The sequence below is a fragment of the Sus scrofa genome, chromosome 13 (assembly GCF_000003025.6).
Source record: "Sus scrofa isolate TJ Tabasco breed Duroc chromosome 13, Sscrofa11.1, whole genome shotgun sequence".
NCBI lineage: Eukaryota > Metazoa > Chordata > Mammalia > Artiodactyla > Suidae > Sus > Sus scrofa.
In genome coordinates this window covers 65720509-65748291 of record NC_010455.5, presented here as the reverse complement: position 1 = coordinate 65748291, position 27783 = coordinate 65720509, and the positions used below count along the sequence as shown (strand labels likewise).

The 27783-nt window shown below is 39.7% G+C and overlaps 2 protein-coding genes across 9 annotated transcripts in view; one reads left to right on the top strand and one right to left on the bottom strand.

Annotated features, from left to right (window-relative positions):
- Window positions 1-27783, top strand: part of SRGAP3 (SLIT-ROBO Rho GTPase activating protein 3) — a 392297-nt gene that overhangs the window by 11601 nt on the left and 352913 nt on the right.
- THUMPD3 (THUMP domain containing 3) lies at window positions 303-27736 on the bottom strand. Of its 8 annotated transcripts, none has more exons than XR_002338099.1 (11): window positions 26745-27736; window positions 24982-25269; window positions 23856-23933; window positions 13513-13989; window positions 10952-11082; window positions 8947-9016; window positions 6085-6200; window positions 5608-5687; window positions 2295-2405; window positions 1558-1681; window positions 303-1377 (listed from the first exon to the last, which is right to left on the bottom strand). XR_002338099.1 is itself a non-coding variant. In XM_021071102.1 (11 exons), the coding sequence occupies exons 3-11, from the start codon at window positions 25234-25236 to the stop codon at window positions 1228-1230; spliced, it is 1512 nt and encodes a 503-aa protein (XP_020926761.1). In that variant the 5' UTR covers window positions 25237-25269; window positions 26356-26490; window positions 26745-26773; the 3' UTR covers window positions 303-1227. The 8 variants fall into 8 exon arrangements, 6 of the variants coding, with proteins under 6 accessions (XP_020926761.1, XP_020926757.1, XP_020926759.1 ...); XR_002338100.1 differs by having other exon boundaries at window positions 26495-26754; XM_021071102.1 differs by lacking the exon at window positions 5608-5687 and adding an exon at window positions 26356-26490 and having other exon boundaries at window positions 26745-26773.

The following is a 27783-nucleotide window of genomic DNA, read 5'->3' as shown; positions in this document are numbered from 1 at the left end:
GATATAAGAGCCTTATAAGTCCTTCTTTCCAGTTCATTCTCATACCTCTGGGAGGTAGTATATCAGAGAGGAACCAGACTAGGACTGTTGGCTGTGCTGCTAATGTGAATTCTGTTCTTTCAAAGGGAAGAAGTCCTATGTCCTTTTCTAAATGAGACGTCCAAAGTTAACATGAATAGGAGTTTTGGCTGTGGCGCAGTGGGTTAATGATTTGGCTTGTCTCTGGCAGTGCCAGTTCTACCCCTGGCCCAGAAACATCCATATGCCACGGTGCAGCCAAAAAAGGGGAGAAAACAAGTTGATATGAGTAGCACTATTATGTTATTAACATGACACTGAACATCTAAGCTGAATGCAGCCAAAAACAATACTACTATACAGAATTCCACACAAGATCCCAACTTCTCTTAGTCCCAGGGAGGTGTTTAGGTTATTTCAATTCCTACTGTTAGCAAAGACTTTCTGCAACAGGAAAAGCAACTAAGGATGAATAGTGACCAAGAGTAAACAAGAATTTACATGAAGTTTTTAATTCAAAGACATCAGTTCTCTAGTAAAGAAGCCCAAACATCACCACCTTTCTGTACTGAATGAAAAATAAAATTTCTTTAAATATGGCTTGTTGGTCGCATACTTCATCTACAAGGCTCTTTGCTTCTATTTACAAATAGAAATGTCTATTTAGTTCTATGTATTAATCTGAATAACAGGTACATATTATGATTTTTAAGGCAGATGGTAAACTTTCCCATAGATCTTAGGAGATTTGATCTTGTCGTGGGGCAAGCACTGTTTTACAGTGCTTCATTTTTTTAAAGGTCAGGTAAAGAACCTGACCAACTAAATATCAAAGCTGTATGGGCAATGAAATGTAACCTCATCCTCTGATTAAACTCTGCCTTTCAATTAGGCTAGGGTAGCTTTCCACCTGCTACAGTGCTATAAAGCCTGAAAATGTTTAAATGTTTAAATCCAAGTACCAGAGCATTTTAGTAGGCTTAGCATTAAAGCATTTTAAGAAAAGTACTTATTGCCCAACTACTCCTTCAAAACAGTTCCACAGCAAAGTTGTGCTTTCTCATAAGACATTCCACGCCATTCACCTTTTGCTAATTGGGTGAAGAGCTTTTCCAAAGTACACCTTTATTAATACTATTTTTCCCTCAAAATAAGTTCTTCATGTGGACATTTCTAGTGTCAGGAAGCATAAAAACTTCATTCTTTGCATTACCAAGGAGATCTTCCTCCATCTTGTTCTGAAGGATGAACAAAAGTTTGAGGTGTACGTTTCAGAAGATAAACTGCAGCATGAAGTCCCCCTATGTTCACCCAGACAGTATGCACCTTCCGCCATACATGTCCCATTGCGGATAATGCCTGTGTAAACACAAAAAGCACAAAAGAGTAAGTGGACAACTGCTTCTAGACCAACCAAGGGTTTTAGTTGCCATTTATAAACACTGGGAGAAAATACAAATGCTACTCAAATATCCCCAAGTCTATTTAAAATAGTCCTAAAGTTGCCACAGGCTGAGTTTCTGAGCTAATGTAGAGCACCTTAGTAAAGCACTTCTTGTCCTGAGTCAGTAGTACAGCTCGGCCTGTCCCTGGTCTACAGACACGGCTCATCTCCCGTAGGCAAGCTGGATAAAGGTCCCAGTTTCTCTTCTTGGAACCCATCCTATAAAAGAAGATGTGGTGAGTCACTATTGTAGATTAGTATCAAGGACTATATGAAATGAGTCATTAAAATCTCATTGCAGTAAGAATACCTGAGGTAAGAAAAACATTTGTTTTTTAGAAGCCAGAGCTCTGCCATTACTTGTCAGTGAAATGAGTGATCAGACTTAGTTAAACTGCTTAGAATTTTGAATAGAATGCATCAGTTATGTGAGAAAAAAAATTAATAGTTGTCCTCTTAGTATAAGCAGTCAAATTAACCAATGATTAAAAAGCATTTATCCTGAAAAATAACCAAGTCTTTATCAATCTCTGAAGTATTATTATGTTCTATTATTATTATGTTCTATTCTAGCCCAACAATGGGCTAGAAAGTGGATGAATCTGTGATGGCCAGGATCAAAATGGAGTTAACACATTCCTGAGTTCTCAGAAGAAACCGAATTGGTGAATCCACAATTCTTGAGTGAAAAACTTGTTGAGTCTACTAAAAGAAATGGAAGATTTCTGACAGAATAAGCTCAATGCAACAGATTTAAAAGACAAGTGGGTACTAACACTAATATAACTTGTTAGTGAAGGTAAAATTCATTTTTAAAAGGACCAACTCCCACCTTTTTCCAAATGGCATGTCTGTTACAATAATGTCCACAGAACCAGTTCTTAATGGCAGTTTGCAGATATCCCATTGAACAGTATCTATGGGCAAGCCCCAGGACAATTTGCTGTGGGGACAAAAGAAAGGGGCTTCAGCATCTGAACAATGAATTTTGTAGACTGCTACAAAATATAAAAGGTAAAATAATAGTGACATCAGTAACATTTAAAGTAGCACGTAGGTGGAAAGGATAAGTCAAAGTTTTCATAATGACAATCCGTAAGAATGACAAAATTTTTTTTTTTGGTCTTTTCAGGGCCGCATCCACAGCACATGGAGGGTCCCAGGCCAGGGGTTAAACTGGAGCTGTAGCTGCTGGCCTACTCCACAGCCACAGCGACGCAGGATCCCAAGTGTAGTCTGTGACCTACACCACAGCTCATGGCAATGCCAGATCTTTAACCCACTGAGAGAGGCCAGGGATCAAACCTGCTTCCTTATGGGTGCTAGTCAAATTTGTTTCCACTGAGCCACGATGAGAACTCCAAGAATGACAAATTTAAAAATTAGTTAAGATTGATTTATAAAAGATATCTATATCTGTTTCATCTACAAGAAAACAGATTAAGGGGAAGAGAATGTGACAAAATAACTGTAATTTGAAAATAGCGTTCAGGCAGTAAATAACTGATGATGTAACACTGTTGATGAATCTGATGTACTGGAAAAAAACAACACTAAAGAGTAAAAACGTGATGAATGGACATCTGAAGGATAAACTTTAAGTCTACGTAGTAAGAACAGGAAACCTAAAGAAACAAATATGCAAAATTAGGAAATATAAACGTACTAGTCTTAATATTAAAACACATATACCATACTATTAAAAAAAACAAGGCAAAGAACAAAGTTAAGATAAAAAAATGGATGATATAAGACAAAATTAACAATAAATATAAATGATTTAAATCCTTCCAATTAAGCAAAGCTACTAGTTTAAGGGAGTTTCCTGGTAGCCTACAAGGTTAAGGACCTAGCGTTATCACTGCTGTGTTGGTTTGATCCCTGGCCCAGGAACTTTTGCATGCTGCAGGTGCAGCCATAAAGAAAGGCAAGCTACTAGTTTAAGAAAATTACAACAGGCAATAATGCACAGGCTAAAAATTAAAGATTATGAGCAGAAATTATTATAATAGTGATTTTTAATAAGAATTTAAGAAAAATTCACTAAAGGCAATCATTTACATAACAGGAAAAAATACAGATACTTAAAATATGAATATTATGGTCAAAGGCACCAAAAGCTACAATAAAACAAAAAAAAAGCCAAAAAATATTAAGGATCAGGAGTTCCCGTCATGGTGCAGCAGAAACAAATCCAACTAGGAACCATGAGGTTGTGGGTTCGGTCCCTGCCCTTGCTCAGGGGGTTAACGATCCAGTGTTGCCGTGAGCTGTGGTGTAGGGTGCAGACGCGGCTCAGATCTGGCGTTGCTGTGGCTCTGGTGCAGGCCGGTGGCTACAGCTCCGATTGGACCCCTAGCCTGGGAACCTCCATATGCCGCGGGAGTGGCCCAAAGAAATAGCAAAAATAACTAACTAAATAAATAAAAAGCCTTTTTTTTTTTTTTTTTTTTTTCTTGTGTCTGTACCATGGGGAAGCTCTAGAGCTAGGGATCCAACTCAGTGTCACAGTAGTGACAACACCAGATCCTTAACCTGCTGATTCACCAGGGAACTCCTAAAAAGCTTTTAACTACTTAAGTATAAAAGATGACCTAAACCCTTGGTCCTCAAAGGCTGGTGGGCCATAGACCAGCAACATCAACATCACCCAGAAGCTTTCCAGGAAATGCAGACTCCCAGGTCCCATCTTAAACCTAGTGAATCAGAATCTGTATAATTAACAGGTTTCCCAGAAGATTCCACACACATTAGAGTTTGAAAAGCACTGTCCTAAACAACTAGATCAGACACATTCAAGTATATAACCAATTACTTAGAAAGTAACCAAAATAGGGAATTATCAAAATCTACAGGATTACTTAGCATAAAAGCTCTAATAAAAACTTTCATTATTAAAAAGAAGACATAGGAGTTCCTGTCGTGGCTCAGCGGTTAACAAATTGGACTAGGAACCATGAGGTTGCGGATTTGATCCCTGTCCTCGTTCAGTGGGTTAAGGATCCGGCATTGCCATGAGCTGTGGTGCAGGTTGCAGACGCGGCTCAGATCCCGCGTTGCTGTGGCTCTGGCATAGGCCAGCAGCTACAGCTATGATTAGACTCCTAGCCTGGGAACCTCCATATGCCGCAAGAGCGGCCCAAGAAATGGCAAAAAGACAAAAACATAAAATAAAATAAAAAAGATAGCATATAACTTAAGATTTTATATAACAAATTTAAAAATCTCAATAGGAAAGAGAAATTTAAAAAAGCATCAAGTATAAAATCATAGAACAAACAGTACAGGAAAAGACAAAAAGTGCTGGCAATTCTAATCAAAAAAGGGAAAAAATAAAATGAGTAAAGAGGCTAACCAACATACAGACATAAAATAGTATTAAGATATATAGCATGTATAAATAATAAATATGAATATCTGCATTAAGTCCACATATATTTTTAAAAACAAGTGATTTCTACTTACAAATATCAACCTGACACTATGGGTTATGGAGGCAGCTATAAGGCCAATCATGGGATATAATGACTTCCTGGGCACCTGGATGTGGAACCCCATAAGACCTAACAAATCTGTTGACCACTACCTATTCCTGCCAACTTTACAACACAAAGGACACCTGCACAAAGACCAGATAAACAATTTTATGATGAGCTCTCTGGTAGGAAACTAGAGACGAAGTGATATTTCAACCCATTCTTCCCAAAGACAGGTGAGACTTTGAAAGAATGGTGAAAGGATGGCACAGATGGTGTGATCAAATATAATTTCTACAGTGGGCTAGGGCTTAAGATACTGTAACAGCATATATCTCAGATTGGAAAAAAACATTTCCCAGAGGCTAACAATTTCAGTGCACAGATATCAAAGGGATATGGTTAAAAGACCTTGGACTATTTTGCTTGGAGAAGAGAGGATTTGGAGAGCTGGGAGGGAGGGAGAAAGGGTGTTGGTAGCTCTTCAAATACCTGATGTCAATCATCATTGTGACACAGAGCTAACATGCTTCTTTATGGACTCACATGGAAGAAAAAACCTAGATCTGTAGAAGGTACAGTGAGATACTAAAAGATAGGACTAACACTCAAAGCTGTGCAAAGATGGAATCAACAGCCTTCAGAGGCAGAATCATTAGAGATGCTTACACAGGCTGGAAGGCCATTGGTCAGGATTTCCTACAGGATAGTTAGGCACTGCAGGGATGGCTTTCAGGTCTCCTCCAACTCTGAGATTGAAGTGCAGATAATAGAGGAAAGGCTAAGTAAAATGTAGTATTTCTATACAATGGAATATTATGCAGTCATTAAAAACAAAAACATAAAAAGTATCTGAAAATTTATGAAATAAAAATGAATCTATGCAATTCTTCTACTATGTGGGAAAAAAGATATATGAATAAGGAAGAAAAAGGAAGGCAGAAGTAAAAACAGTTGCATTAGGGTAGGAGAAATTATAGTTAAAAATATGTTATTTTCCATAAACTTAAAATTTACATGGAATCTCACAATATATTCATCTTGGTTATAATATTGTCAAAATGCACAGGGTGTATTAATTCTTCAGTCAATATGGAAAGTGGTTCTCAAGTTTAATAGATGCTATAAAATCTTTAAAATTTTTACCCTTCTTTAACTTGACTCTTGGTCAATAAGGATGAAATATTATTTGCTGCTCTATTCACAGCCAATGGATTATTATCGCCAGCAATATGGTAACAGTTAGACCATTCTGTAGCCCCCTAAAAGACAAGAGAATATATTAAAAGAGAAGTAACAAACTGCAAAACAGAAAAGATTAAAGGTAAAGTCATTTCAATCACTTGTCAATAAATAAGACAATCCAATCCAATGCTTTTAAGTGGCAAAACACTGCATACTGTCAGCTTTGCCATTCTCCTTGCTTGTAATACCCTCCTGTTGTGTGCTGAACTCTTACTCATCTTTAAATACCCAGCTCAAATGTCCTGCCCTCTGTGACATCAAGCCTAACTCTCTAAGCTGTCTCTAATTTGCCCCTCCAAAAGCACTTTGTACATAAAACTACCACTGCACTTGTTTTTTTTTTTAATTCTTTCTCTACCTATCTGTCATTCAATGAATCTGGAAACTCCTTAAGGGTTAAGTCTAGTAAGTTATTCAGTATCTCATGCAGCAGGTCCTCCACATAGTAGGCATTACAGACCTTACATATAAATGTAGTTTGAAAAATTTAAACAAACTAACTAACCTATATAACCCTTTCATCATTATGAAATTTTATATAAGCTGATAAACTGGAATATTTGAGAATTCTAAATAAAATGTAATCTCCATTACATAGGTTTTTGAATGACAAGCACCATATTCTTGAAAGAATCTTGTAATTTTTAGGAGTTCCCGTCATGGCGCAGTGGTTAACGAATCCGACTAGGAACCATGAGGTTGCGGGTTCAGTCCCTGCCCTTGCTCAGTGGGTTAACGATCCAGCATTGCCATGAGCTGTGGTGTAGGGTGCAGACGCGGCTCAGATCTGGTGTTGCTCTGGTGTAGGCTGGTGGCTACAGCTCCGATTGGACCCCTAGCCTGGGAACCTCCATATGCCGCGGGAGCGGCCCAAGAAATAGCAAAAAGACAAAAAAAAAAAAAGAATTTTGTAATTTTTAATAAAAAACATGTCAGCAGAAAATAAATACCAAGCTTTCCACATTACTTGTAGAATGAGGTGGCAGACTATCCTAGGCCTGAACAATGTTCTATGCAGATCAACAGAAGGTTTCTGACATGAAAGCAGAGACAGTTCTGCCATATGTTCAGGGATGAGTAACAAAGACCTCTTCTTTGGTAAACAGTGATACACCCACATCCATGAACATAGTGCTTCACAGCTTTTCTTTTCTCAGGGCCCTTGAGGGTAATGGAGAAGGGTGATGTAGAGGATGATGAAAGCCTCTCAAGTGATTCTGTTTCCCCAAATCACTTTTTCTTCTAAACCTGTTTAGATTTTCAGTCTCTAAGGACAGTATTCTAAATCTTTATACTTTGGTAAACAAATCTTTATTATATATACCCTGTCAATTCCTTTCATAATTTCATTCATTTTGATCCTGTATCAACTTAGGTTTATCTATATTGACATTGTCATGTCTACCCCTGCATGGAAATGTCTCAAATTTTTATCTTTTTTTTTTGTCTGTGTGGGGAACTCTTCAGCTCTCTTGTGTATTCCTTAACACATAGTGATCTTTGCTGTTATTTCCAAGATAGACACATCATGGTTTAATGCTAGGGAAGAACACTCTGTTTTGTGCCCAGAATTCTTCTTTTCTTTTTTTGGCCATACCCACGGAAGTTCCAGGGCCATGGATAGGAGCCACAGCAATAACAACACCTGATCCTAACTTGCTGAGCCACTAGGGAACACTTCTAGAATTCTTCTTGACAGCTTTTCATCTGTGTGGCTCTTTAGCCAGAGTAAATCTCTTGAACTGATACTAGGAGGAAATAGCAGTCATCTAGACTACTATGATTTCCTTCTGAGATTCTAATTCCCAGATGGCAGATGTCATTTTCTAATTGCAGTCTGGATTATTTTTCCCTTTGTGGATTACTTTGGATTTGCTCATCTGTCCAGTTTCTGCTCACTCACGGAATCTGTGGTATCTCCCTGCAATTTACTCCCATTGGCTTTATGTATACTATATGTAAGAACTTACCAGGTTTCATAAATCTAAGTAATCTTTTTTGGCTACCCCCATGGCATGCAGAAGTTCCTGGGACAGGGATTGAACCTGTGCCACAGGAGCGACCCAGGCTGCTGCAATGGCAATGCCAGACCCCAACCTGCTGTCCACAAGTGAACTCCACAAATTTAAGCAATTTTACCAGGAGTTTCCTTTCCCAAATTATTTATTATAAAAGTTTAGATAATACTGATTCAATAACACTGATTCAAGGAGACTCTCCTATTAAAATGCCTTTCTATTTCTTGCTTTGCTTAGTGCAGTTTTTAAGTTCTCTCAATTCATGGTATTTTTTGAAAACCTTGTTAACTTTGCTAGACTTCCTAAAAAATCTAAATAATGTTCATATGTTTCCCCATCTTACAACTATACTTATTCCCTCAAGAACCTAAGTGAATTAAGAAGCATAATCCCACTTTACAGATGAAATACCCTCCTTGGGTTATGCTTATGCCTTCAATTATCTTTTCTGTTTAAGTGTACCAGTCTGTCTGTTATAGAAATGGGAATCACCAGTTTGTAATTGTCAGCCTCCTCCATAATGTAGTGAGCAAAGATGATTTACAATCTAAATTGAGTCCTTGGCTACTGTAACAAGTGGTTACGTCCTCATCACAGAAGTTCCAGTTTACTAGTGTAATTCACTCAGAATTCTTGGATCCACTGACCCAACCTTGGTGATTTCATTATGTTGAATGTACTCATTAGTTCTAGAACATTCCAGATGTATCAATTACTCATCGAAAAGCTAAAGAAAAGTTATTACCTCAATTGGTATTGCCCCTGTTCCACACATTGGATCAATTATTATATCAGTAGGCTGAGGAGCACAGAGCCTAGAGAAGAAAACAGCCTAAGTGAACAGATTTTAAGAGCAAAGACTTCCACAACAATTATTCCTAAAGCTGTAAGACCAAAGGCCTGTTATGCTGGCATGAAGAAACACTAATCAATATTTATTTTAAAAATTAATTTGTAATTACATGTTGACTCTATCTCCTAACATTTAAAAAGAAAAAAAAAAATGGAGATCCCATTATAGCTTAGTGGTAATGAACCCACCCAACTAATATCCATGAGGATGCCAGTTCGATCCCTGGCCTTGCTCAGTGGGTTAAAGGATCTGGCATTGCCATGAACTATGAGTAGGTCACAGATGCAGCTCAGATCCCAAGCTGCTGTGGCTGTGGCATCGGCCGGGAGCTGCAGCTCCAATTAGACCCCTAGCCTGTGAACTACCATATTCTATGAGCACAGCCCTAAAAAGACAGAAAAAAAAAAAAAAACAAAACAAAACATAAAAGTCCCCTTTGACTATCATCTGAAATCCCATTTCACTCCCAATGGAATTTAGCTTCAAGGTCTTTTAATATGTGTGTGTGTGTATGCTTTTAGAAAACACATTTTATTTTGTATATAAACCTGTGTCATTACATTAAAAAAAAAACAAACCCTCAGGGGTTCCTGCTGTGGTGCAATGGGATTGGCAGCATCTTGGAAGCACTGGGACACAGGAAATGGGTTAAAGAATCACAACTGCAGCTTGGGCTGAACTACAGCTCAGATTAGATTCCTGGCCCAGGAATTTCATATGCCACAGGGCATCCAAAAAAGAGAAAACAAAAACTAAACTAAACCTCAAACATACTTCAAGTAGAATGTGTATCTATATAAGTTTACTGGTGGGAGTTTCCATTGTGGTGCAGTGGAAAAGAACCTGACTAGTATCCATGAGGATGCAGGTTCCATCCCTGGCCTTGCTCAGTGTGTCAGGGATCCAACATTGCTGTGGCTGTGGTGTAGGCCAGCAGCTATTGCTCTGATTTGACCCCTAGCCTGGGAACTTCCTATGCCTTGGGTGCGGCCCTAAAAAAAATAAATAAGTTTACTGGCAATTATTCATTCAGTATTCCTTTCCTAATTAATTTAATTTTAAAGATAATAAACTTGCTATAAAACAACTGCTTTACTTTGAGCACTTAGTATTTGCCAGGAGTGTTAGAATTAAGCTCTTTACACCTATTATCTCTTTTAATCCTTTTAACAACCTTGTGAGACAAGTTACTATTATTATTCTCTTTAACACATAAGCTGATGCAAAACTGTCCAAGGACACAAAGCTAGTAGGGGACAGAGTCAGGATTAGAGGCATTACCATCAGGGGCTTAAATGTTACCTCCTCTATGAAGCATCCCCTCCTCAGACAGGTGACAAGGTCTCTCCTTTTGTCCTGCTAATCGTTCCATGTTCTGTTAGGATTATTTATTACATGCAAGGTTCTTTTTTTTTTTTCTGTCTTTTTGCCTTTTCTAGGGCCGCTCCTGCGGCACATGGAGGTTCCCAGGCCAGGGGTCTAATCAGAGCTGTAGCTGCCAGCCTACGCCAGAGCCACAGCAACTCAGGATCAGAGCTGCATCTTCGACCTACACCTCAAATCGAGGCAACGCTGGACCCTTAACCCAATGAGCAATGCCAGGGATCAAACCCACAACCTCATGGTTCCTAGTCGGATTCGTTAACCACTTAGCCAGGACGGGAACTCCAAGGTTATTCTTTATCTCTCACAAAACTGAGATTCCTAGAGACTAGCACTGGATTCTTACTATAGTATCTGTCCAACTCTACTTCCCTGTTCATGTTTCTCAACACATGGCAACAGAATCATTGGCAACCCTCCTGGTGGCAAGCAGCCCTGTACACCTAGCCATTGCTGCTGGATCGGGGTGAACACATGACTGAGATAAATCTAGACAGCAAATCCATTCTCTTACCTGAGCATCCCATAGGCGAGAGTAGATCTAAGAGTTGTGGGTCCAAAATGAGTGATATTTCTTCGGTGGAGACTCTCTTCTGTCAATGCAATGCCAACAACAACTTCATTATCATGGATATTCAGAAGAACCTATAATGTAAGATAGAATAAGTGAATTTTTATCTATATATACACTATATAACTACCACCCAGATAAAGACATACAGTTGTCTAGCCCTCACAGTCAATACCCACCCAAAATAATCATTAATCTGACCACTACCATGATAAATTAATTTTGTCTTTTTTTGAGCTTCATATAAATGAAATAATGTCTATACTACTTTAAAAATTTAAATCTATTTTATTCTCTTTTTAATTCACACTATAATTGTAAGTTAGCTGTAACCAGATTTCTCAATTTTTATAATGGAAACACATTTTGAAGGTTTCTAGGTTTTTAATGCATATTTAAAAAAATTTTAACATTTTAGGAGTTCCCGTTGTGGCACAGCGGAAACAAATCCAACTAGGAACTATGAGGTTGCAGGTTTGATCCCTGGTCTTGCTCAGTGGGTTAAGGATCGGCGTTGCCATGAGCTATGGTATAGGTCGCAGACATGGCTCGATCTGGCATTGTTGTGTCTGTGGCGTAGGCCGGCAGCTATAGCTCTGATTAGACCCCTAGCCTGGGGACCTCCATATGTCGTAGGTCCGGCCCTAAAAAGCCAAAAAAAAAAAAAAAAAAAAAAAAAAAAAATTAACATTTTAGAGAGTTCCCTGGTTGTCAGCAGATGAAGGTTCTGATGCTGTCACTGTGGTGGCTCAGATCCCTGCTGTGGTGTGGGTTTTGATCCCTAGCCTGGAAACTTCCACATGCCATGGATGTGGCCAAAAATTTTTTTTTTTTAACATTTTTGGAAAAAATTCCAAACATATAGAAATAATTATAAGAACAAGGGTACAATGAACTCTTAAGTATACCCTTCACTTAGATTAACCAACTGTTAACACCACGCCCACATGCGCTTTATCACCTATTATTTTCTTAGTACTTTTTAAAACAACTCACTTTTGTCCCTGAAATTGTTTTTTAATCCTAGTTATAGTTTTTCTAACAGTTAAATATCAACTATTCAAATAAAAATATGTTATCTAATCTTCCACTTAAAATTTCCTCATTATTAACAGCACAGCAGCTGACACTTACCCAGCTATATGCAAACCACTGTTTAACATACTTTTTATTTGTTACCTCATTTCATATCCACACCTTCTGAGCTAGGCATTATTACCTTCCTTATATAGATGAGGATATTAAGGCACAAAGAGGTCAACCTACTTGCCCAAATTCATACAGCTTGTAAGCTGAGATTTAAACACAGGCAGTGCACCTCCAGAATCTGTCCTCTGAGCCCCCTTGCTAACTTTTGGATGTCACTGTTTTAGTTAGCCTATTCATTCTTATAACAGCTGTTAGGAGATAAAAAGGAATAAGGAATTGTTCTTCTGATTTGATATGCCAAAAAAAAAAAGTTACAGAGAGAATAAGTGACTTGCCCCAGATTCAAGTGTCCCAAAAGCAACAATAAATGACTCCTTGGTAAAAATGTCAGCTGCTAGGAGCCTTTTAAGCTTTCAGAGATTGAAAGACTAGTTAGTATGGTTCTTATGTGAATAACTGGTATAGCAGAACTGAGACCAAGGAGAGTAAACATGCTAAAAGGAGCTCTGGGTTTGGGAACCTAGCAGAATGTAAGAGAAGAGCTGGCTCTAGGATGCATATTAGCAACAATGTCCTGATTTTAGAAGGTCCAGATCTATTTTACTTTTTTTTTTGTCATTTTAGGGCCACACCTGCCGCATATGGAGGTTCCCAGGCTAGGGGTCGAATTGGAGCTATAGCTGCCAGCCTATGCCACAGCCACAGCAATAAGGAATCTGAGTTGAGTCTTTGACCTATACCACAGCTCACAGCAACACCAGATCCTTAGCCCACCAAGCAAGGCTGAGGATTGAACCTGCAAACTCATGTATGCCAGTCAAATTCATTAACTGCTGAGCCATGGCAGGAACTCCTGATCAAGGTCTGTTTTAAAAATGTATGCCACTTTAGGAGAAAAACCCTGCAACCAAGATGTACAAAGTCAAAATAGTTGTTTTAATTCTTTTGAATTTTATAATCTGAAATCCCATATAATGTTATAAAAGCACTAGATTAGAAATTAGAAAACCCAAGTCGTAAAAGCTACCATCTATTGAGCATGCAGCATAGACCAGGTATCACACCAGAAACTTATGTATTATCTCATTTGACCTTCAGGACACACTTACAGGTGTAAACTATGAGTGGTTCCATTTGAAAGAGATGCTCAGAGATAATATCTTGTCCAAAGTTACAAAGTTATGGAGACAACGTTTGGATATAGATCCATCTCCATAACCCAGGCTCTTGTCAATGATACCCTATTAGCTTTGTCAACTTGTTAAATTGTCCTTAAGATTGGACTAGCCTTGAAAATTCTACAAATTTATAATGGCAGCCTTCTTCAATCAACACAATTAAGAGCCTGCACTTACCTCCACATCAAAGTTGGTCATGTCAGCCTTCCACTTAAAATACTCTTGAACGGCACCCCCAAAATCTCTTGCCACCTCATTTGAGGAAAAACAGTGTTTCTCTCCTGCCCTGTTGCATGTGACTCTAAACTTTAGCACCTCAGGATCAGTTTCTTCTTTTGAGCTTTCATCAGTCTCATCTTTGCAAGACACCAAGTCATCACCTACTAATGTTGATATCTCTTCTTTGATGGCTAGATTTTCATAATAGTCTAAGATCTGTGAATCTAAGACATTGTTAGTGATCTCTTTTTTAACATCCTTCTCATCTGTTTTGTCTCCTTGACCATTATCAATCTTCTCTTTACTTGTATTCTGACTTATCTTTTTGCGCTTTGTTTTTCTTTTCTTGAAACGGGTGTTAATTTTCCATATTTTTAAAGGGTCTGACCATGGAAGCTTCCCAGCCAATTCCTCAAAATCCTTTAGAACTTCTTCCTATAAAAGAGTATGAAATCTGTTCGTTTCATTCATTTATTACCACTTAAGTTGAACAAATAAACTCCTACTTTGTCTACTGACTACATTAACTGTTATGTTGGGGGTGGTAAAAGTGCAGAAAAGTAAGTAATCTAATGCCTGCATTTAAAGAAATTAAAGTCTCACTGAAAATTAAAATTTATACAAATTAAGGCCACTACAGAACAATACAGAACAGAATGGTAGATCAGAAGTTGGGCTTTAAGATTAAAATGTAAGCAAACAAGAAAAGATTAACAGTTACCTACAGGGAGGGAAGTAGATGGATGAAAGACAAGGGAAGGAAGACAATTTAACTCTCACAGACTACCTTTTGAATTTTATGCTGTGTATGCACATATTAACTTTTTAAAAGAAAAAACCCAAACCTTAGTTAAAAATATACCTATCCAATTTTTAAATAGTACCTACAGTCATCTTCCTAAAAAATAAGTTCGATCATGCCCTTCCCTTGCTTAAAACTCCTCAACAGCTTCTCAAGAAACTCCCCCCAGTTTAAATTCTTTAAAAAGCCCAAATAACCTGACTCCTGCCTATTTCCCTTACATCACTTCAGGATCATTCTCTTCCTCGCTTTCTACCTTTGCTTGGAAGATATTTGCTTCACATGGTCTCTTTGCATTGCTGGTTCCCTTCTCACTACTTAACAGCAATTTAAAAGGCATATCCTCTGAGATATCTGCTCTAGTTTAAGCACCTTTTTTTTCCTCTTTTTAGGGCCACACCTGTGGCATATGAAAGTTCCCAGGCTATGGGAGTTCCTGTTGTGGTGCGGCAGAAATGAATCCGACTAGAAACCATGAGGTTGTGGGTTTGATCCCTGGCCTTGCTCAGTGGGTTGAGGATCTGGCATTGCTGTGAGCTGTGGTGTAGGCTGGCAGCTGTAGCTGTGATTTGACCCCTAGAGATCCAACTGGAGCTGTAGCCACTGGCCTACACCACAGCTCACAGCAACACCAGATCCTTAACCTACTGAGCGAGGCCAGGGATCGAACCTTCGTCCTCATGAATACTAGCCAGATTCGTTTCCCAAGCCACAATGGGAACTCACATCATTCTTTTCTCCATTTCTTTTCTTTACACAACTCAGCATTATCTAAAGTTAGTAGGTTTATGTACTGTTCACTATCAAGGCTCCTCCCAAAAGCTAAGTGCAGGGTGTAATGTCCTGACCATTGCTGTAAACCACACAGAGAGCCTTGTCTGGTGTACAAAAAGTGTTCAATAAACAGCTACGGAATGATATGTTGTTAAATGTTTAAATGTGGTACAGAGCTGTGGTGTCCAATTCAGCAGGCACTAATCACATCGCCTACTGAAATTTATTTTTGTCTTTTTAGGGGCTCACTTGCTGCATATGGAGGTTCCCAGGCTAGGGGTCCAATCGGAGCCTATACCACAAACAAGCCAGATCTGAGCCACGTCTGTGACCCACACCACAGCTATGGCAATGCCAGATCCTTAACCCACTGAGCAAGGCTGAGGATCGAACCTGTGTCCTCATGGATACTAGTAAGATTCCATTCCGCTGAGCCACAACAAGAACCCCATGAAATTTAAAAGATTTAAAATTAAATGCTCAGTTTCTCAGTCACGTTAGCCACACTTCACATATTAATGCTAGTGGCTAAGATGGTGGACAGTGTGAACATACACATTTCCCTCAGAGAGTTCTGCTGCAGAGTACTGGTGTGGACAGTATGTGGTAATGAAAATCCAAGTAGAAAGAAACTGGTATTGACAGATGGAAGAGACATGAAATGGAAGTGAGTGAAGGCTCTAATACTACTTGAAACCTGATGAAATAATGGTAATTTCAGGTTTGGCAAATTCAATTCTATTTACAAATAATTTCCACATAAAGGGCATCTATAGCACTTGTAGGTTTAACAGGGTGGAGCCACTTCCTTTCTTCAAAAACCATTCTAAAAGAAAAGAACCATAGAAATGCCAACTCTATCCTAACAAAACCTACACAGTATCTGTGATCTAGAACCATTAACATATGAATTCTAACATAAGCATTCTCAAGTGCAGTGAAGATCAAGCAGAGGGCAGGAAGACAAGAGAGGGAGAGTGCCAACAGATCTCAGAGGGTAGAGCGCAGTCTGCAAAGCAAGAGCAAATCAACTCTCCTCTGGAACAGCAGGGATTTACATGCACTGAGCAGGAAACTGCCTGGACCCCATCTGCCAGGGGGAAAATGGAGGCCAAACAAGGAAGTTCACAGACATGCTCTATTTGCTGGAAATAGAGGAGAGTTGAGAGATATTCCACATTGTGAATAACTCTAAAGCTGCTGCACCCTTTGAGCTAGGAGCCATAATGGTTATAAGAACTCATCAAAATTTTTAATTTTTACTTACTTATTGTTTTTAATTTTTTATTTATTTTGCTTTTTAGGGCCACACTTGCATCATATGAAGAACTCTAGAGGTTGAATTGGAGCTGTAGCGGCCAGCCTATGTTACAGCCACAGCAACCTGGGATCCAAGCTCAATCTGCGACCTATAACACAGATCATGGCAATGCTGGATCCTTAACCCACTGAGCGAGGCCAGGGATCAAATCTACATCCTCATAGATCCTAGTCGGGCTCGTTAACTGCTGAGCCACAAAGGGAACTCCCTTATTTATTTGCATTTTATTTTTGTCTTTTTAGGGCTGCATCCACAGCCTGTGTAAGTTCCCAGGCTAGGGGCTGAAGCGGAGCTATAGCTGTCAGCCTACACCACAGCCACAGCAGTGCCAGATCCTAGTGGTGTCTGTGACCTACACCACAACTCACAGCAATGCCGGATCCTTAACCACTGAGCCAGGACAGGGATTAAACACACATCCTCATGGATACTAGTTGGGTTCCTTATAGCTGAGCCATCATGGAAACTTCCAAGAACTCATTAAATTTTATGGAAATTATACAATAAAGAGATTTTTAAAAAGAAGGCAGAGAAGGACTCATTCACCTACAACCTTTTGTCAGAAGGAACTTCCCACTAAAAAAGGGGGATTTCTTGCTGGCCTCAAACAGTTCCTGAACCTCCCTCCTATAAATAGTAGGCCCAAGAGGCACTCCCTCATTCAAAGACAAGCAATTATCTAAAGTTATCAGGATAAGATTTACATAAACAGAAAAAGGAGGAAAGGGACAGAAAAACAAATTAAGAAAAAAAAAGGGAGTTCCTGTTGTGGCGCAGTGGTTAACGAATCCGACTAGGAACCATGAGGTGCGGGTTCGGTCCCTGCCCTTGCTCAGTGGGTTAACGATCCGGCGTTGCCGTGAGCTGTGGTGTAGGTTGCAGATCGGCTCGGATCCCGTGTTGCGGTGGCTCTGGCGTAGGCCGGTGGCTACAGCTCTGATTCAACCCCTAGCCTGGGAACCTCCATATGCCGCGGAAGCAGCCCAAGAGATAGCAACAACAACAACAACAACAAAAAGACAAAAGACAAAAGACAAAAAAAATAAATAAATAAATAAAAATAAAAATAAAAAAAAAGAAAAAAAATAGAAAAAGAAAACTTTCAAGAAATGTGAATTTCTGTAGAGAATGAAATGTCTTACCCAGGAAATTATCAAGGAGACATAGCCTGGTGTACTTGTAAGATTTCAAAGATTAAAAAAAAATCTGGAGTTCCCATCATGGTGCAGCGGAAACTAATCTGACTAGGAACCATAAGGTTCTGGGTTTGATCCCTGGCCTTGCTCAGTGGGTTAAGGATCCAGGAGCTGTGATGTAGGTCGAAGATGTGGCTCAGATCCTGTGTTGCTGTGGTTGTGGTATAGGCCAGCAGCTATAGCTCTGATTCAACCCCTAGCCTGGGAACCTCCACATGTCGTGGGTGCAGCCTTAAAACAAAAAAACAAAAAAACTAGGACATCAAGTAAAAATAACAAGAAAGCAACAAATAAGGGGGAAGATAACAGGATGGCTTCAGGATTTTCCATGGCAACATTTCATGCTTGAAGAGAATGAACATTGTTTATGACATTCTTAAGGAAGGAAAGCGTGACTCCAAATTTTAAACTTAAACTTTTAATCAAATATAAATGTGGGAGTTCCTATCGTGGCTAAGCAGAAACGAATCTGACCAGTAACCACGAGGATGCAGGCTTGATACCCAGCCTCACTCAATGGGTTAAGGATCCGGTGTTGCTGTGAGCTGTGGTGTAGGTCACAGACAAAGCTTGGATGGTGTGGCTTTGGCATAGGCTGGTGGCTACAGCTCTGATTTGACCTCTAGCCTGGGAACTTCCATATACCATAGGTGCAGCCCTCAAAAGACAAAAAATAAAAATAAAAAAATTAAAATGCGAATGACACACATTTCTGAACTTGTGCCATTCAAGAGACAAAAACTGTAACTAAAGGACAGGGAGTTGTGCCTATCATCAATTTAACTGTAGGACTAAAAAACAAATATAGGGATTATGGCTGCAAAGCAAAAAGTAAATGTTATAAATGGGCACATAGTTGAAGGGTAAAGGTAACAGAAACAGGAAGTAATTTAGGCACACATATCCTCTTTTTTTACACTCTGAGGTCAAAGGATAGAAATTAAACCTTATGTGTTTTTTTTTTCACAGTTTTGGGGGGACCACACCTGTGGCATGTGGAAGTTTCTGGGCCAGGGACTGAACCCTACCACAGCAGTGATCTGAGCCCAGCAGTGACAATGCCACTGCACCACCTGGGAACTCCTAAGGCTGATTTTTTAAAAAAAGTATATTTAAAGGATTTAAAGGTATGAGTCAACACTAAGAAAAATTATAGGGAGTTTCCATTGTGGCTCAGTGGAAACAATCTGACTAGTATCCATGAGGATGCGGGTTCAATCCCTGGCCTTGTTCAGTGGGTTGGGGATCTGGCACTGCTGGGGAGCTGTGGTGTAGGTCGCAGACATGGCTCAGATCCTGCATGGCTGAGGCTGTGGCTGGCAGCTGCAGCTCTTATTAGACCCCTAGCCTGGGAACTTTCATATGCTGTGTGTGTGGCCCTAAAAAGGAAAAAAAAAAAAAAATTATAAAACTGTAAAGTGAGGAGTTCCTTGGTGGCTCAATAGGTTAAGGATATGGTGTTGTCACTGCTGTGGCATGGATTCGATTCCTAGCATGAGAACTTCCAAATGTCATGGGTGTGGCAAAAACAACAAAACAAAAACCAAAAAACTGGAAGGTCTAAGGGAAGGAGAGAAAATACGCCATTTTTTTCTTTGGCCATGCCTGCAGCATGCGTTAAGTTCCCAGACCAAGAACTGAATCTAAGCCATAGGTGTAATTAGAACTACAGCAGTGACAATGTCAGATCCTTAACTCAGTGAGCCACAAGGGAACTCCAAAAATATGCCAATCTCATCACTGCTCTTAGAGATTCACAAAATACTGTGTAAATAGTATACTAAGTTGTATTTACAAAAGGTAACAGCTAGAATAGATAAGATAAAAAAAGAAAATTAAAAAGATAACAGCTAGAGAATATAAACCAAATATTTTAAAATGCATGCATGTGGAAAAAGCAAAGACAACATATATAACAAGCTTTTAAAGAGAAAGAAAAAGAAAGCAGGATATATGTAACATAAATGTGACAGAACCAAGACCAAACATTTCTGTCATATCAATGTGATAAACTTATCCAGCAGAGGAGTGCCCATTGTGGCTCAGCGGTTAATGAATCCGACTAGGAAACATGAGGTTGCAGGTTCAGTCCCTGGCCTTGCTCAGTGGGTTAAGGATCTGGCGTTGCCATGAGCTGTGGTGTAGGTCACAGGCACGGATTCAATCTGGCATTGCTATAGCTGTGGCTTAGGCTGGCAGCTGTTGCTCTGATTAGGCCCCTAGCCTGGGAACCTACATATGCTGCAGGTACAGCCAAAAACACCAAAAAAACCAAAACAAAACCAAAACAAAACAACAAAAAAAGACCCTCAGACTGAAAATGTATAGAAATGTATATAGGATGTTCACTAGGCTACTATAATAGCAAGAGTGTGGAAAATCCTAATGTCCTAAAATGGAACTGATTAAACTGTGACGCAGTCAAATCCAACAATGACACTGGCAGGATTTCCAAGATAAATGACAAAAAACACAGCACAGAACAGTATGTAAGATATACCTCTATTTGTGTAAATATGTCAATAAAATACACATATTAAAGAAATATCTCTAAAGGTGATCTAAGAAATTGGTAATAGTTGTTGTCTCCAAGGAGGGAAATGCATAGTATGGGAAGAGAGGAATCTCTCTCTTCACTGTATTCCTTTTCAGTCTTTACAATTTTGCTCTAAGCGCTTGTATAAACTAGTTAAAAAATTTTTTTAAATCACAGATACTAGCCTGTTTTTATACTTAATAAAAAGGCTAATAAAATTCATATCATTTGAATATTTAAAAATAAAAGAACCCATTAGAATGATCAAATTAATAGGCTTTTATAAGACATGGGAAAATATAATGCAACAAAGAATACAACTGATGGAAAACAGAATGAAAATTAGAAGCAAATGTTTAAAAACAAGGTTTTACTGAGCGCTTGTTGCAGTTTAAGACCACAAAGTGATGGGCTTAACAATTTTTCTTAATTTTTCGTGGTCAAATACAAGAGAAGTTGCCGTTGTTGGGATCTGAAAATCTGCCTTTAATCCTTGCTTGTCTTCTTCTGGGACTTCCACCAGCAACCTCGTTTGCAGTTACTTACAAGACAGCTCTGAAAACCTGGTTCATATAGAACTATTTCATAGAATCAAATTCACCTCCAATTAGAGAAATCAAAAACACTCAAAACAATACAAACTCAAGGATGGCAAAAACATAGAAACGGAAGAAAATATTAATAATTCCCTAGGGATTCCCACTATACCTCAGTGGGTTAAAGATCCGGCACAGCATACCTTGGCGTAGGTCACAGATGTGGCTCGGATTCAGTCCCTGGCCCAGGAATTTCCATGTGCTGTGGTGCAGCTGAAAAAGGAAAACGAACAAACAAACCTTATTAGGCTGGAGGCAAGAATTTAAGATGAAAACTTACAGTTTTTAAAAATACCTGTTAACAGGAGTTCCTGTTGTGGTGCATCGGAAACGAATCAGACTAGGAACCATGACATTGCGGGTTTGATCCCTGGCCTCGCTCAGTGGGTTAAGGATCTGGCACTGCCGTGAGCTGTGGTGTAAGTCACAGATGAGGCTCAGATCTGGCATTGCTGTGGCTCAAGTGTAGGCCGGCAGCAACAGCTCCAAATAGACCCCTATCCTGGGAACCTCCAGAACCTCCATATGCCGTGGGTGGGCTCTAAAATGAGAAAAAAACTAAAAATTAAAAAATAAAAAAAATTAAAATACCTGTTAACATGTATTCATTTATAGAACTCACTATTAAAATTTTGAAATCCTTAATAGCAAAAATTGAGAGTAGCTGTCTGTTATTTACCAGTTTTATACATGATTTGGTTGGCAATGCCTATCGGAAGGCTTAAGGGCTATAACACTACTGTTGAAAGTTACATTTTTAGTTAATAAAATTATCATCTATTTTCAATCTAAATTTTTTTTTTTTTTTTTTTGTCTTTTTATGGCCACACCTGCGGCCTATGGAAGTTCCTGGGCTAGGGGCTGAATCAGTTGCTGGCCTACGCCACAGTCACAACACCACCAGATCTGAGCCACATCTGTTTGTGGCAACTCTGGATCCTTAACTCACTGAGTGAAGCCAGAGATCGAACCTATATCCTCACAGACATTATGTCAAGTTCTCAACCTGATGAGCCACAAAAGGAACTTCCTCAGTCTAAATTCTTTTAGGTCTGTTTTTTTCCCCAGGTTGTAGGTTCATAGCACTTTGGCTGGTTTCTGAATAATGTTTTGGAAATTAATCTGTTGCCAATAAATAAAAAATTAGAGTATTAGGTAGCATATCATAATTTTTTAAAAAGATTATTTCTAATATAGGCAATAAAACAGAAAAAGGTTTTCAAACATTTGATGCTGGAAACCAGACCAAAAAAGCAATGTGGAAAAATACTAAAGCCTCACTGAGATCTATTTTTGGCCTTCATCTTAGGTAGCACCTTAATATTTAGGAATCAGATGCTAAACACAAGTTGAGGACAAAGCTGGTGTCCTAACAACTGAAAGAGTATTTAGATATTACTTTGGCTTTATTTCAAAAAAACAAGTTACAGAAGAAAGCAGGGCAAAAGCAGAATGGTGAGAGAAAGTGTTATTTGTAGATGACATAAACTGTCACTTGCTCTTTGGTTCACAGCCTTGGAAGCAATTCTATTTTGAAACTATATATATCAGCAAAGCTCATGTAAGGTGTCTTTATCTTTTGTAAGAAAGTCAAACAATCTGTTCTATTTCTTATAAGTTTTTGGTTTTTTTTTTTAATTTATTTTATTATTATTATTATTTTGCCTGAGCCTGAGGCATCTGGAAGTTCCTGGGCCAGGGATCAAACACGCACTGCAGCAGTGACCTGAGCTGCTGCAGTGATAATGCTGGATCTTTAACCCACTGCACCAAAAAGAACTCAAATTTCTTATAAGTTTTTATGTTTTTCAATATTTTTTATTTCTTATCTTGTTAGTCTTTCATCTTTTGTAAAAATGGGGTACAATTAACATACTTTCAACTCAGGGGTACCAAATAATGATTTGGTACAATATACACTGCAAAATGATCACCACAATAAGTCTAGTTACTATCAGTTACCGTAGTTAAAAAGTATTTTCTTTTTTGGCCATACACAAAACACCTGGCACATTGAAGCTTCTGGGCCAGGGATCGAAACTGAACTGAAGATGTGATCTACATCACAGCTGTGGCTACGCCGGATCTTTAACACATTGCAAAGAGCCAGGGATTAAACCTGCCCCTGCAGGCACAAATGCTGGATCCTTAACCCACTGCACCACAGCAGGAACTCCAAAAAAGTTTTTTTCTTATGATGAGAGCTTTTAGGATCTACTCTCTTAGCAACTTGAAAATATGCAATAATTATTATTAACTACAGTTACCATGCTTTACATTACACCCCCAGGACTTAATTATCTTATAACTGGAAGTCTGTAGTTATTGACTCTCTTCACTCATTTCACCCATTCCCTACCCCCTGCAAAAAAAAAAAAAAAATATATATATATATATTTTGTCTTTTTGCCATTTCTAGGGCCGCACCCGCGGCATATGGAGGTTCCCAGGCTAGGGATCCAATCGGAGCTGTAGCCGCCGGCCTACACCAGAGCCACAGCAATGCGGGATCCAAGCCGCGTCTGCAACCTACATCACAGCTCACAGCAACACCGGATCCCCAACCCGCTGAGCAAGGCAAGGGATCGAACCCGCAACCTCATGGTTCCTAGTCAGATTTGTTAACCACTGCGCCACAACGGGAACTCCAAAAATGATCTTTAAAAACAATTTGCAGGGCATTCCTGTTGTGGCTCAGCAGTAATGAACCCAATCAGTATCCATGAAGACTCAGGTTTGACCCCTGGTCTCGTTCAGTGGGTTAAGGATCCAGCATTGCTGGACTGGCTGTGGTGTAGGCCAGCGTCTACTGCTCCAAATTGACTCCTACCCTGGGAACTTCCATATGCCAAGAGTGCAGCCCTAAAAAGAAAAAAAAAGGAAAAAACGAAACAAAACAAAAAAAACTTTTGGGATGAACTATGAACAAATTTCTGGATTTTACTGTAAAAGCCTATCAGTATTCTATATTTTAAAAATAGCAGTAATGCTAAATGATAACACAAAATGAGAAAAGTGGAAATAATCTCTTTGAGAGGATGGCTGAAAATCAGGTACTACATTTGGGATAACTCACCTTTGTTTCTTTGAACTGGTAATCCTTAAACTCTTGAACAACCACAAATAAGTTATCAACTGATCTCAGACAATGAACCTGGGAGGGAAAAAAAAATGTTAGAAACAAATTTCTGAGAAAGCTTTTGAAGCACATTAACCATCAACATTTAAATATAAAAATTAGGTGTAAAGGTTTTAAAGCAGCTAATATCTATAATTTGTATTTAAAAATTTCCCATCTCCCCAGTCTCCTCTTTTTTTTTTTTTTTTTTGGTCACCCATCTGTTTCTATATCCCTAGAGAAAAGGAAAAAGGACAGATGGAAGAATAGAAGCTTGAAGTGCTGTGTGGGCAACCCGGATTTAGGGAAGCCAAAGATGAAGACAGTCAAGTGGGGCTTTATAATACCCTCATAGCTCCCTAGGGTACATTGTGTAGGGTCTGAACTCTACCTCTGTGGTTATTAGCTAAGCAACGCTGCATAATTACTTAGTCCTAAGCCTAATCATTAATGAGGATAATGGTAGTGCCCATCTTCATAAAGCCGCTTAGGTTAAATAAAACACTCAATGAAAAATACTTGCTTACCAATTCAACCCACAAATATGTACTGTGTGTCTATCATGTGCCAGATACTAAGAACTTGGAAGATATTGACCAAAAAACCCCCACAGAATCCAGAAAACAATCCCTGCCCTCATGTTGCTTATGCGGTAATGAGAAACACCTTAGGTTTCACTCTAGTGGGATGGCAGTTTGCTGACCTTCACTTCTCACACTAAGTGATTCCTAATTACTTTTAAGCAAGAATAAATCTGACACAAATGAAGCTTTTATGCTGCACCACTGAGGTCTAAGCTTCAGCTAGATGCTGAAGTAAATTCCAAGATGTGTAGCAGATACTAAGAATTTCTTCACAAGTCACAGAAGATTCTTTGTGGTAAATTCATCCTCAGGAAATATTAGGATCATTTCTACAAAAGAGAGCAAACCTACTAATCAAACTCACAAATCAGTACCCAATGGCAAACATAGTAATACTTTAAAAACACCTGATTTGGGGCAGAGCAGAGCAAAGCAAAACTAGAAAGCAACCATAAAATGATCTATTTAGAAAATTATTTTAAATATTGCTTCATTCAAACCTGAGCCAGACTTTCCACTGAAATGTCAAAATATATCTTGCCCCGGTCTTTGCTGATTTTGCATGATGATCCCAATTTCTCTCTCACTTCATCTGCAGCTGTTTGCTCAAAACCAGTAGGCACAGTGGCTCCAATAGTGACTCGGAGATGCTCGGACTCACTTTTGGGGCCACTTTCGGTCACTTGTGTAGAGCTCTGGTTCTCAAGAAGATTCACATCCAGGAGTGGGTTAGTGGACTCTTGAACATCAGACATACTGGCAGTGCTTCCAAGATCCTGAATATAATCCTTTCAAAAGTAGTACAGATAAAGAAATCATGCCCAAACATTATCACCTCTTATTTCAACTATAATTAAAAATATTTTCAGAGTTCCCATTGTGGCACAGTGGAAATGAATCCGACTAGTATCCGTGAGGATGCAGGTTCCACCCCTGGCCTTGCTCAGTGGGTTAAGGATCTGGCATTGCCATGAGCTGGGATGTAGGTAGCAGATGCGGCTCAGATCTGGTGCTGCTGTGGCTGTGGTGTAGGCAGGCAGCTGCAGCTCTGATTCAGCCCCTAGCCTGGTAACTTCCATATGCTGCAGGTGCGACCCTAAAAAGATTAAAAAAAAAAAAATTATTAAACAAGCAATATAGATACTATGGAAGAAAAAGAGACAGTATTTTCACAGCATCAATGTTTGGTTTGGGAGCACCTAGCCTGATAACAGCCATCACATAAATAAAACAGTTAATCCCAAAACAGAAGCTGCTAGAGCACATTCAAAAATACTTTGCTGCAGGTGCAGCCCTAGAAAAGGCAAAAAGACAAAAAACAAACAAACAAACAAAAAAATACTTTGGCATATAGTCCTGTTTCAGGAAGCAGTTAGGAACATGGGGCTTTGGGATTTCAGACCAAGGTTTGAATTCTTGCCCTCACCATTCAAAGAATGACTAAAAAAAGTTTATTCTCCAATGCCTCAACTTCCTCACCTGCCAAATGAGAACCGAAAAATGACTCTCTCTGGCAGCTGTTGAAAGACTTAAGTGGGAATAGCATACTGCTATTGAGCATACTGATTAAGGATGTCAATTTTTCTCCTTGAAGTGGTTATTCATGCATTTTAAAATGATCAAAAAAGAATACCTACTATCTAGTTACAACAAATATTTGAATGTCTAGAAGAGTCCAGACCCTGGGATCCAAAGATGGGCATCAAGAGAGATGTGAACAGTAAGCCAAATTTCCTTTACCTGAGCATTTGGTAGGATAAGGGACGAGGTGGAGTATAAGGGTCTAGAAAGCTGGGAGTGGAGATCAAAAGCTCTCAACAGATGTTCAAAGATTTTGTGAATCAAAACAACTTAAGTAGGCGCAGAGTACCTACACTGTCCTTGTTCTGAATCTGGGACAGGACACGGTGTCTAACACAAATAACATTCAGTCCCCGCCATTAAGGAGCGCACAATCAGTGATACGACTTCTATCTTCCAAATAAGGCAGATGAAGCTCACGGAAAGACCTACCAAGATCAGAGAGCTAACCAGTAGCGCCGGCTGGAATGAAACCCACGTTTCCCGACACCCACCCCCAGGGCCCAAATCACAGGAAACCCGGGGAGCTGATGAAACCCAGTAAAAGGGAGTGAGAAGGGCTCCGCCGTGGATCGGGCTGAAGTGCACCCGTCGACAGCCAGGGTCTCAAGAGGACGGTTGACTCTCCCTCCCAAGGGTCATTGGTACCCTACCCGGCCACTCCCACCCACCGCCCGTTTACCAGCCGCCTGCGCTGACCCTTCCGGCTCCGGGACCACGCTGCCCGACGCGCTCAGGTCACGCCGCCGGAAACTGCCTCGGCGCCCCGGAAACGGAAGTCGAGTGGCACGGCCATAGCGGCACCAACCTGGGGGCGGGCTCTGGTGCACGTCGGGAGGAAGAGCGTTTGTTTGCAGGGTGGACTTCGGTAGGTGGTGGTCCGCTCCTGCAGTTGCGGGCAGGACTCCCTGCAGGCAGAATCTGGAACGCCGTTGGCCTCGTCGTCAGTTGTGGTAGTGGTCGATGTTAGTGTTTATCCCGCTGGTTCCGAGTAAGCGCTTCACACACGTAAATTCATTTGTTCCAGCAACTTTCAAGCAGGGGCCACTCTGTTTTAAAGCCGGCGAACCTGAGTCTCACAGAGGCTAAATGTTTTGCCCCCAAAGTAACATGTTACCTAACGTATGTTACTATTGTTTACTTAGTATTTTTCTTTAAATACTTGAGGAAGGTTAACTGCCAAGAATTTTAAAAGAGAATTTTATTTAAGCCAAACTGAGGATTATAACCCTGGAAGGAGATTTCTCTGAAAACCCTGAGAATCGTTTTGCCTCGGAAGGCATAGCCATATACGTTTTTTGTCTTGTTTTTGTTTGTCTTTTTTGGGGCCGTACCCACCGGCATATGGAAGTTCCCAGGCTGGGGATGGAATTGGAGCTACAGCTGCCGGCCTACACCACAGCCACAGCAACGCCAGATGCAAGTTGAGTCCTCAACCTGCACCACAGTTTATGGCAGCATCGGATCCTTAACCCACAGAGCGAGGCCGGAAATTGAACCTGAGTCTTCGTGGATACTAGTCGGGATCTTTAACCACTCAGTCACGATGGGGTGGGGGGAGTCTTGTCATATATATTTTTTAGACAAGGAATCATACATCAAAATGACATACTGATATTTTTTATAAAGTTCACCAAGGATACATAGTCCAGGTAAGCAACAAGTCACCATAACCTCTTTCAGAGATGAGAAAGTACACTATTCTTTTAAGAAGTTACATT

What these genes read in the sequence shown, in the direction of transcription:
- THUMPD3 (XM_021071098.1), bottom strand. Translation starts at nt 25,236, where the DNA reads ATGTCTGATGTTCAAGAGTCCACTAACCCACTCCTGGATGTGAATCTT. An exon ending in ACCAGTTCAAAGAAACAAAG is followed by an intron (nt 13,990 to 23,855) that starts GTGAGTTATCCC and finishes ACTCTTTTATAG; the next exon opens with GAAGAAGTTCTAAAGGATTT. An exon ending in CAGGGGCAATACCAATTGAG is followed by an intron (nt 6,201 to 8,946) that starts GTAATAACTTTT and finishes CTTGTCTTTTAG; the next exon opens with GGGGCTACAGAATGGTCTAA.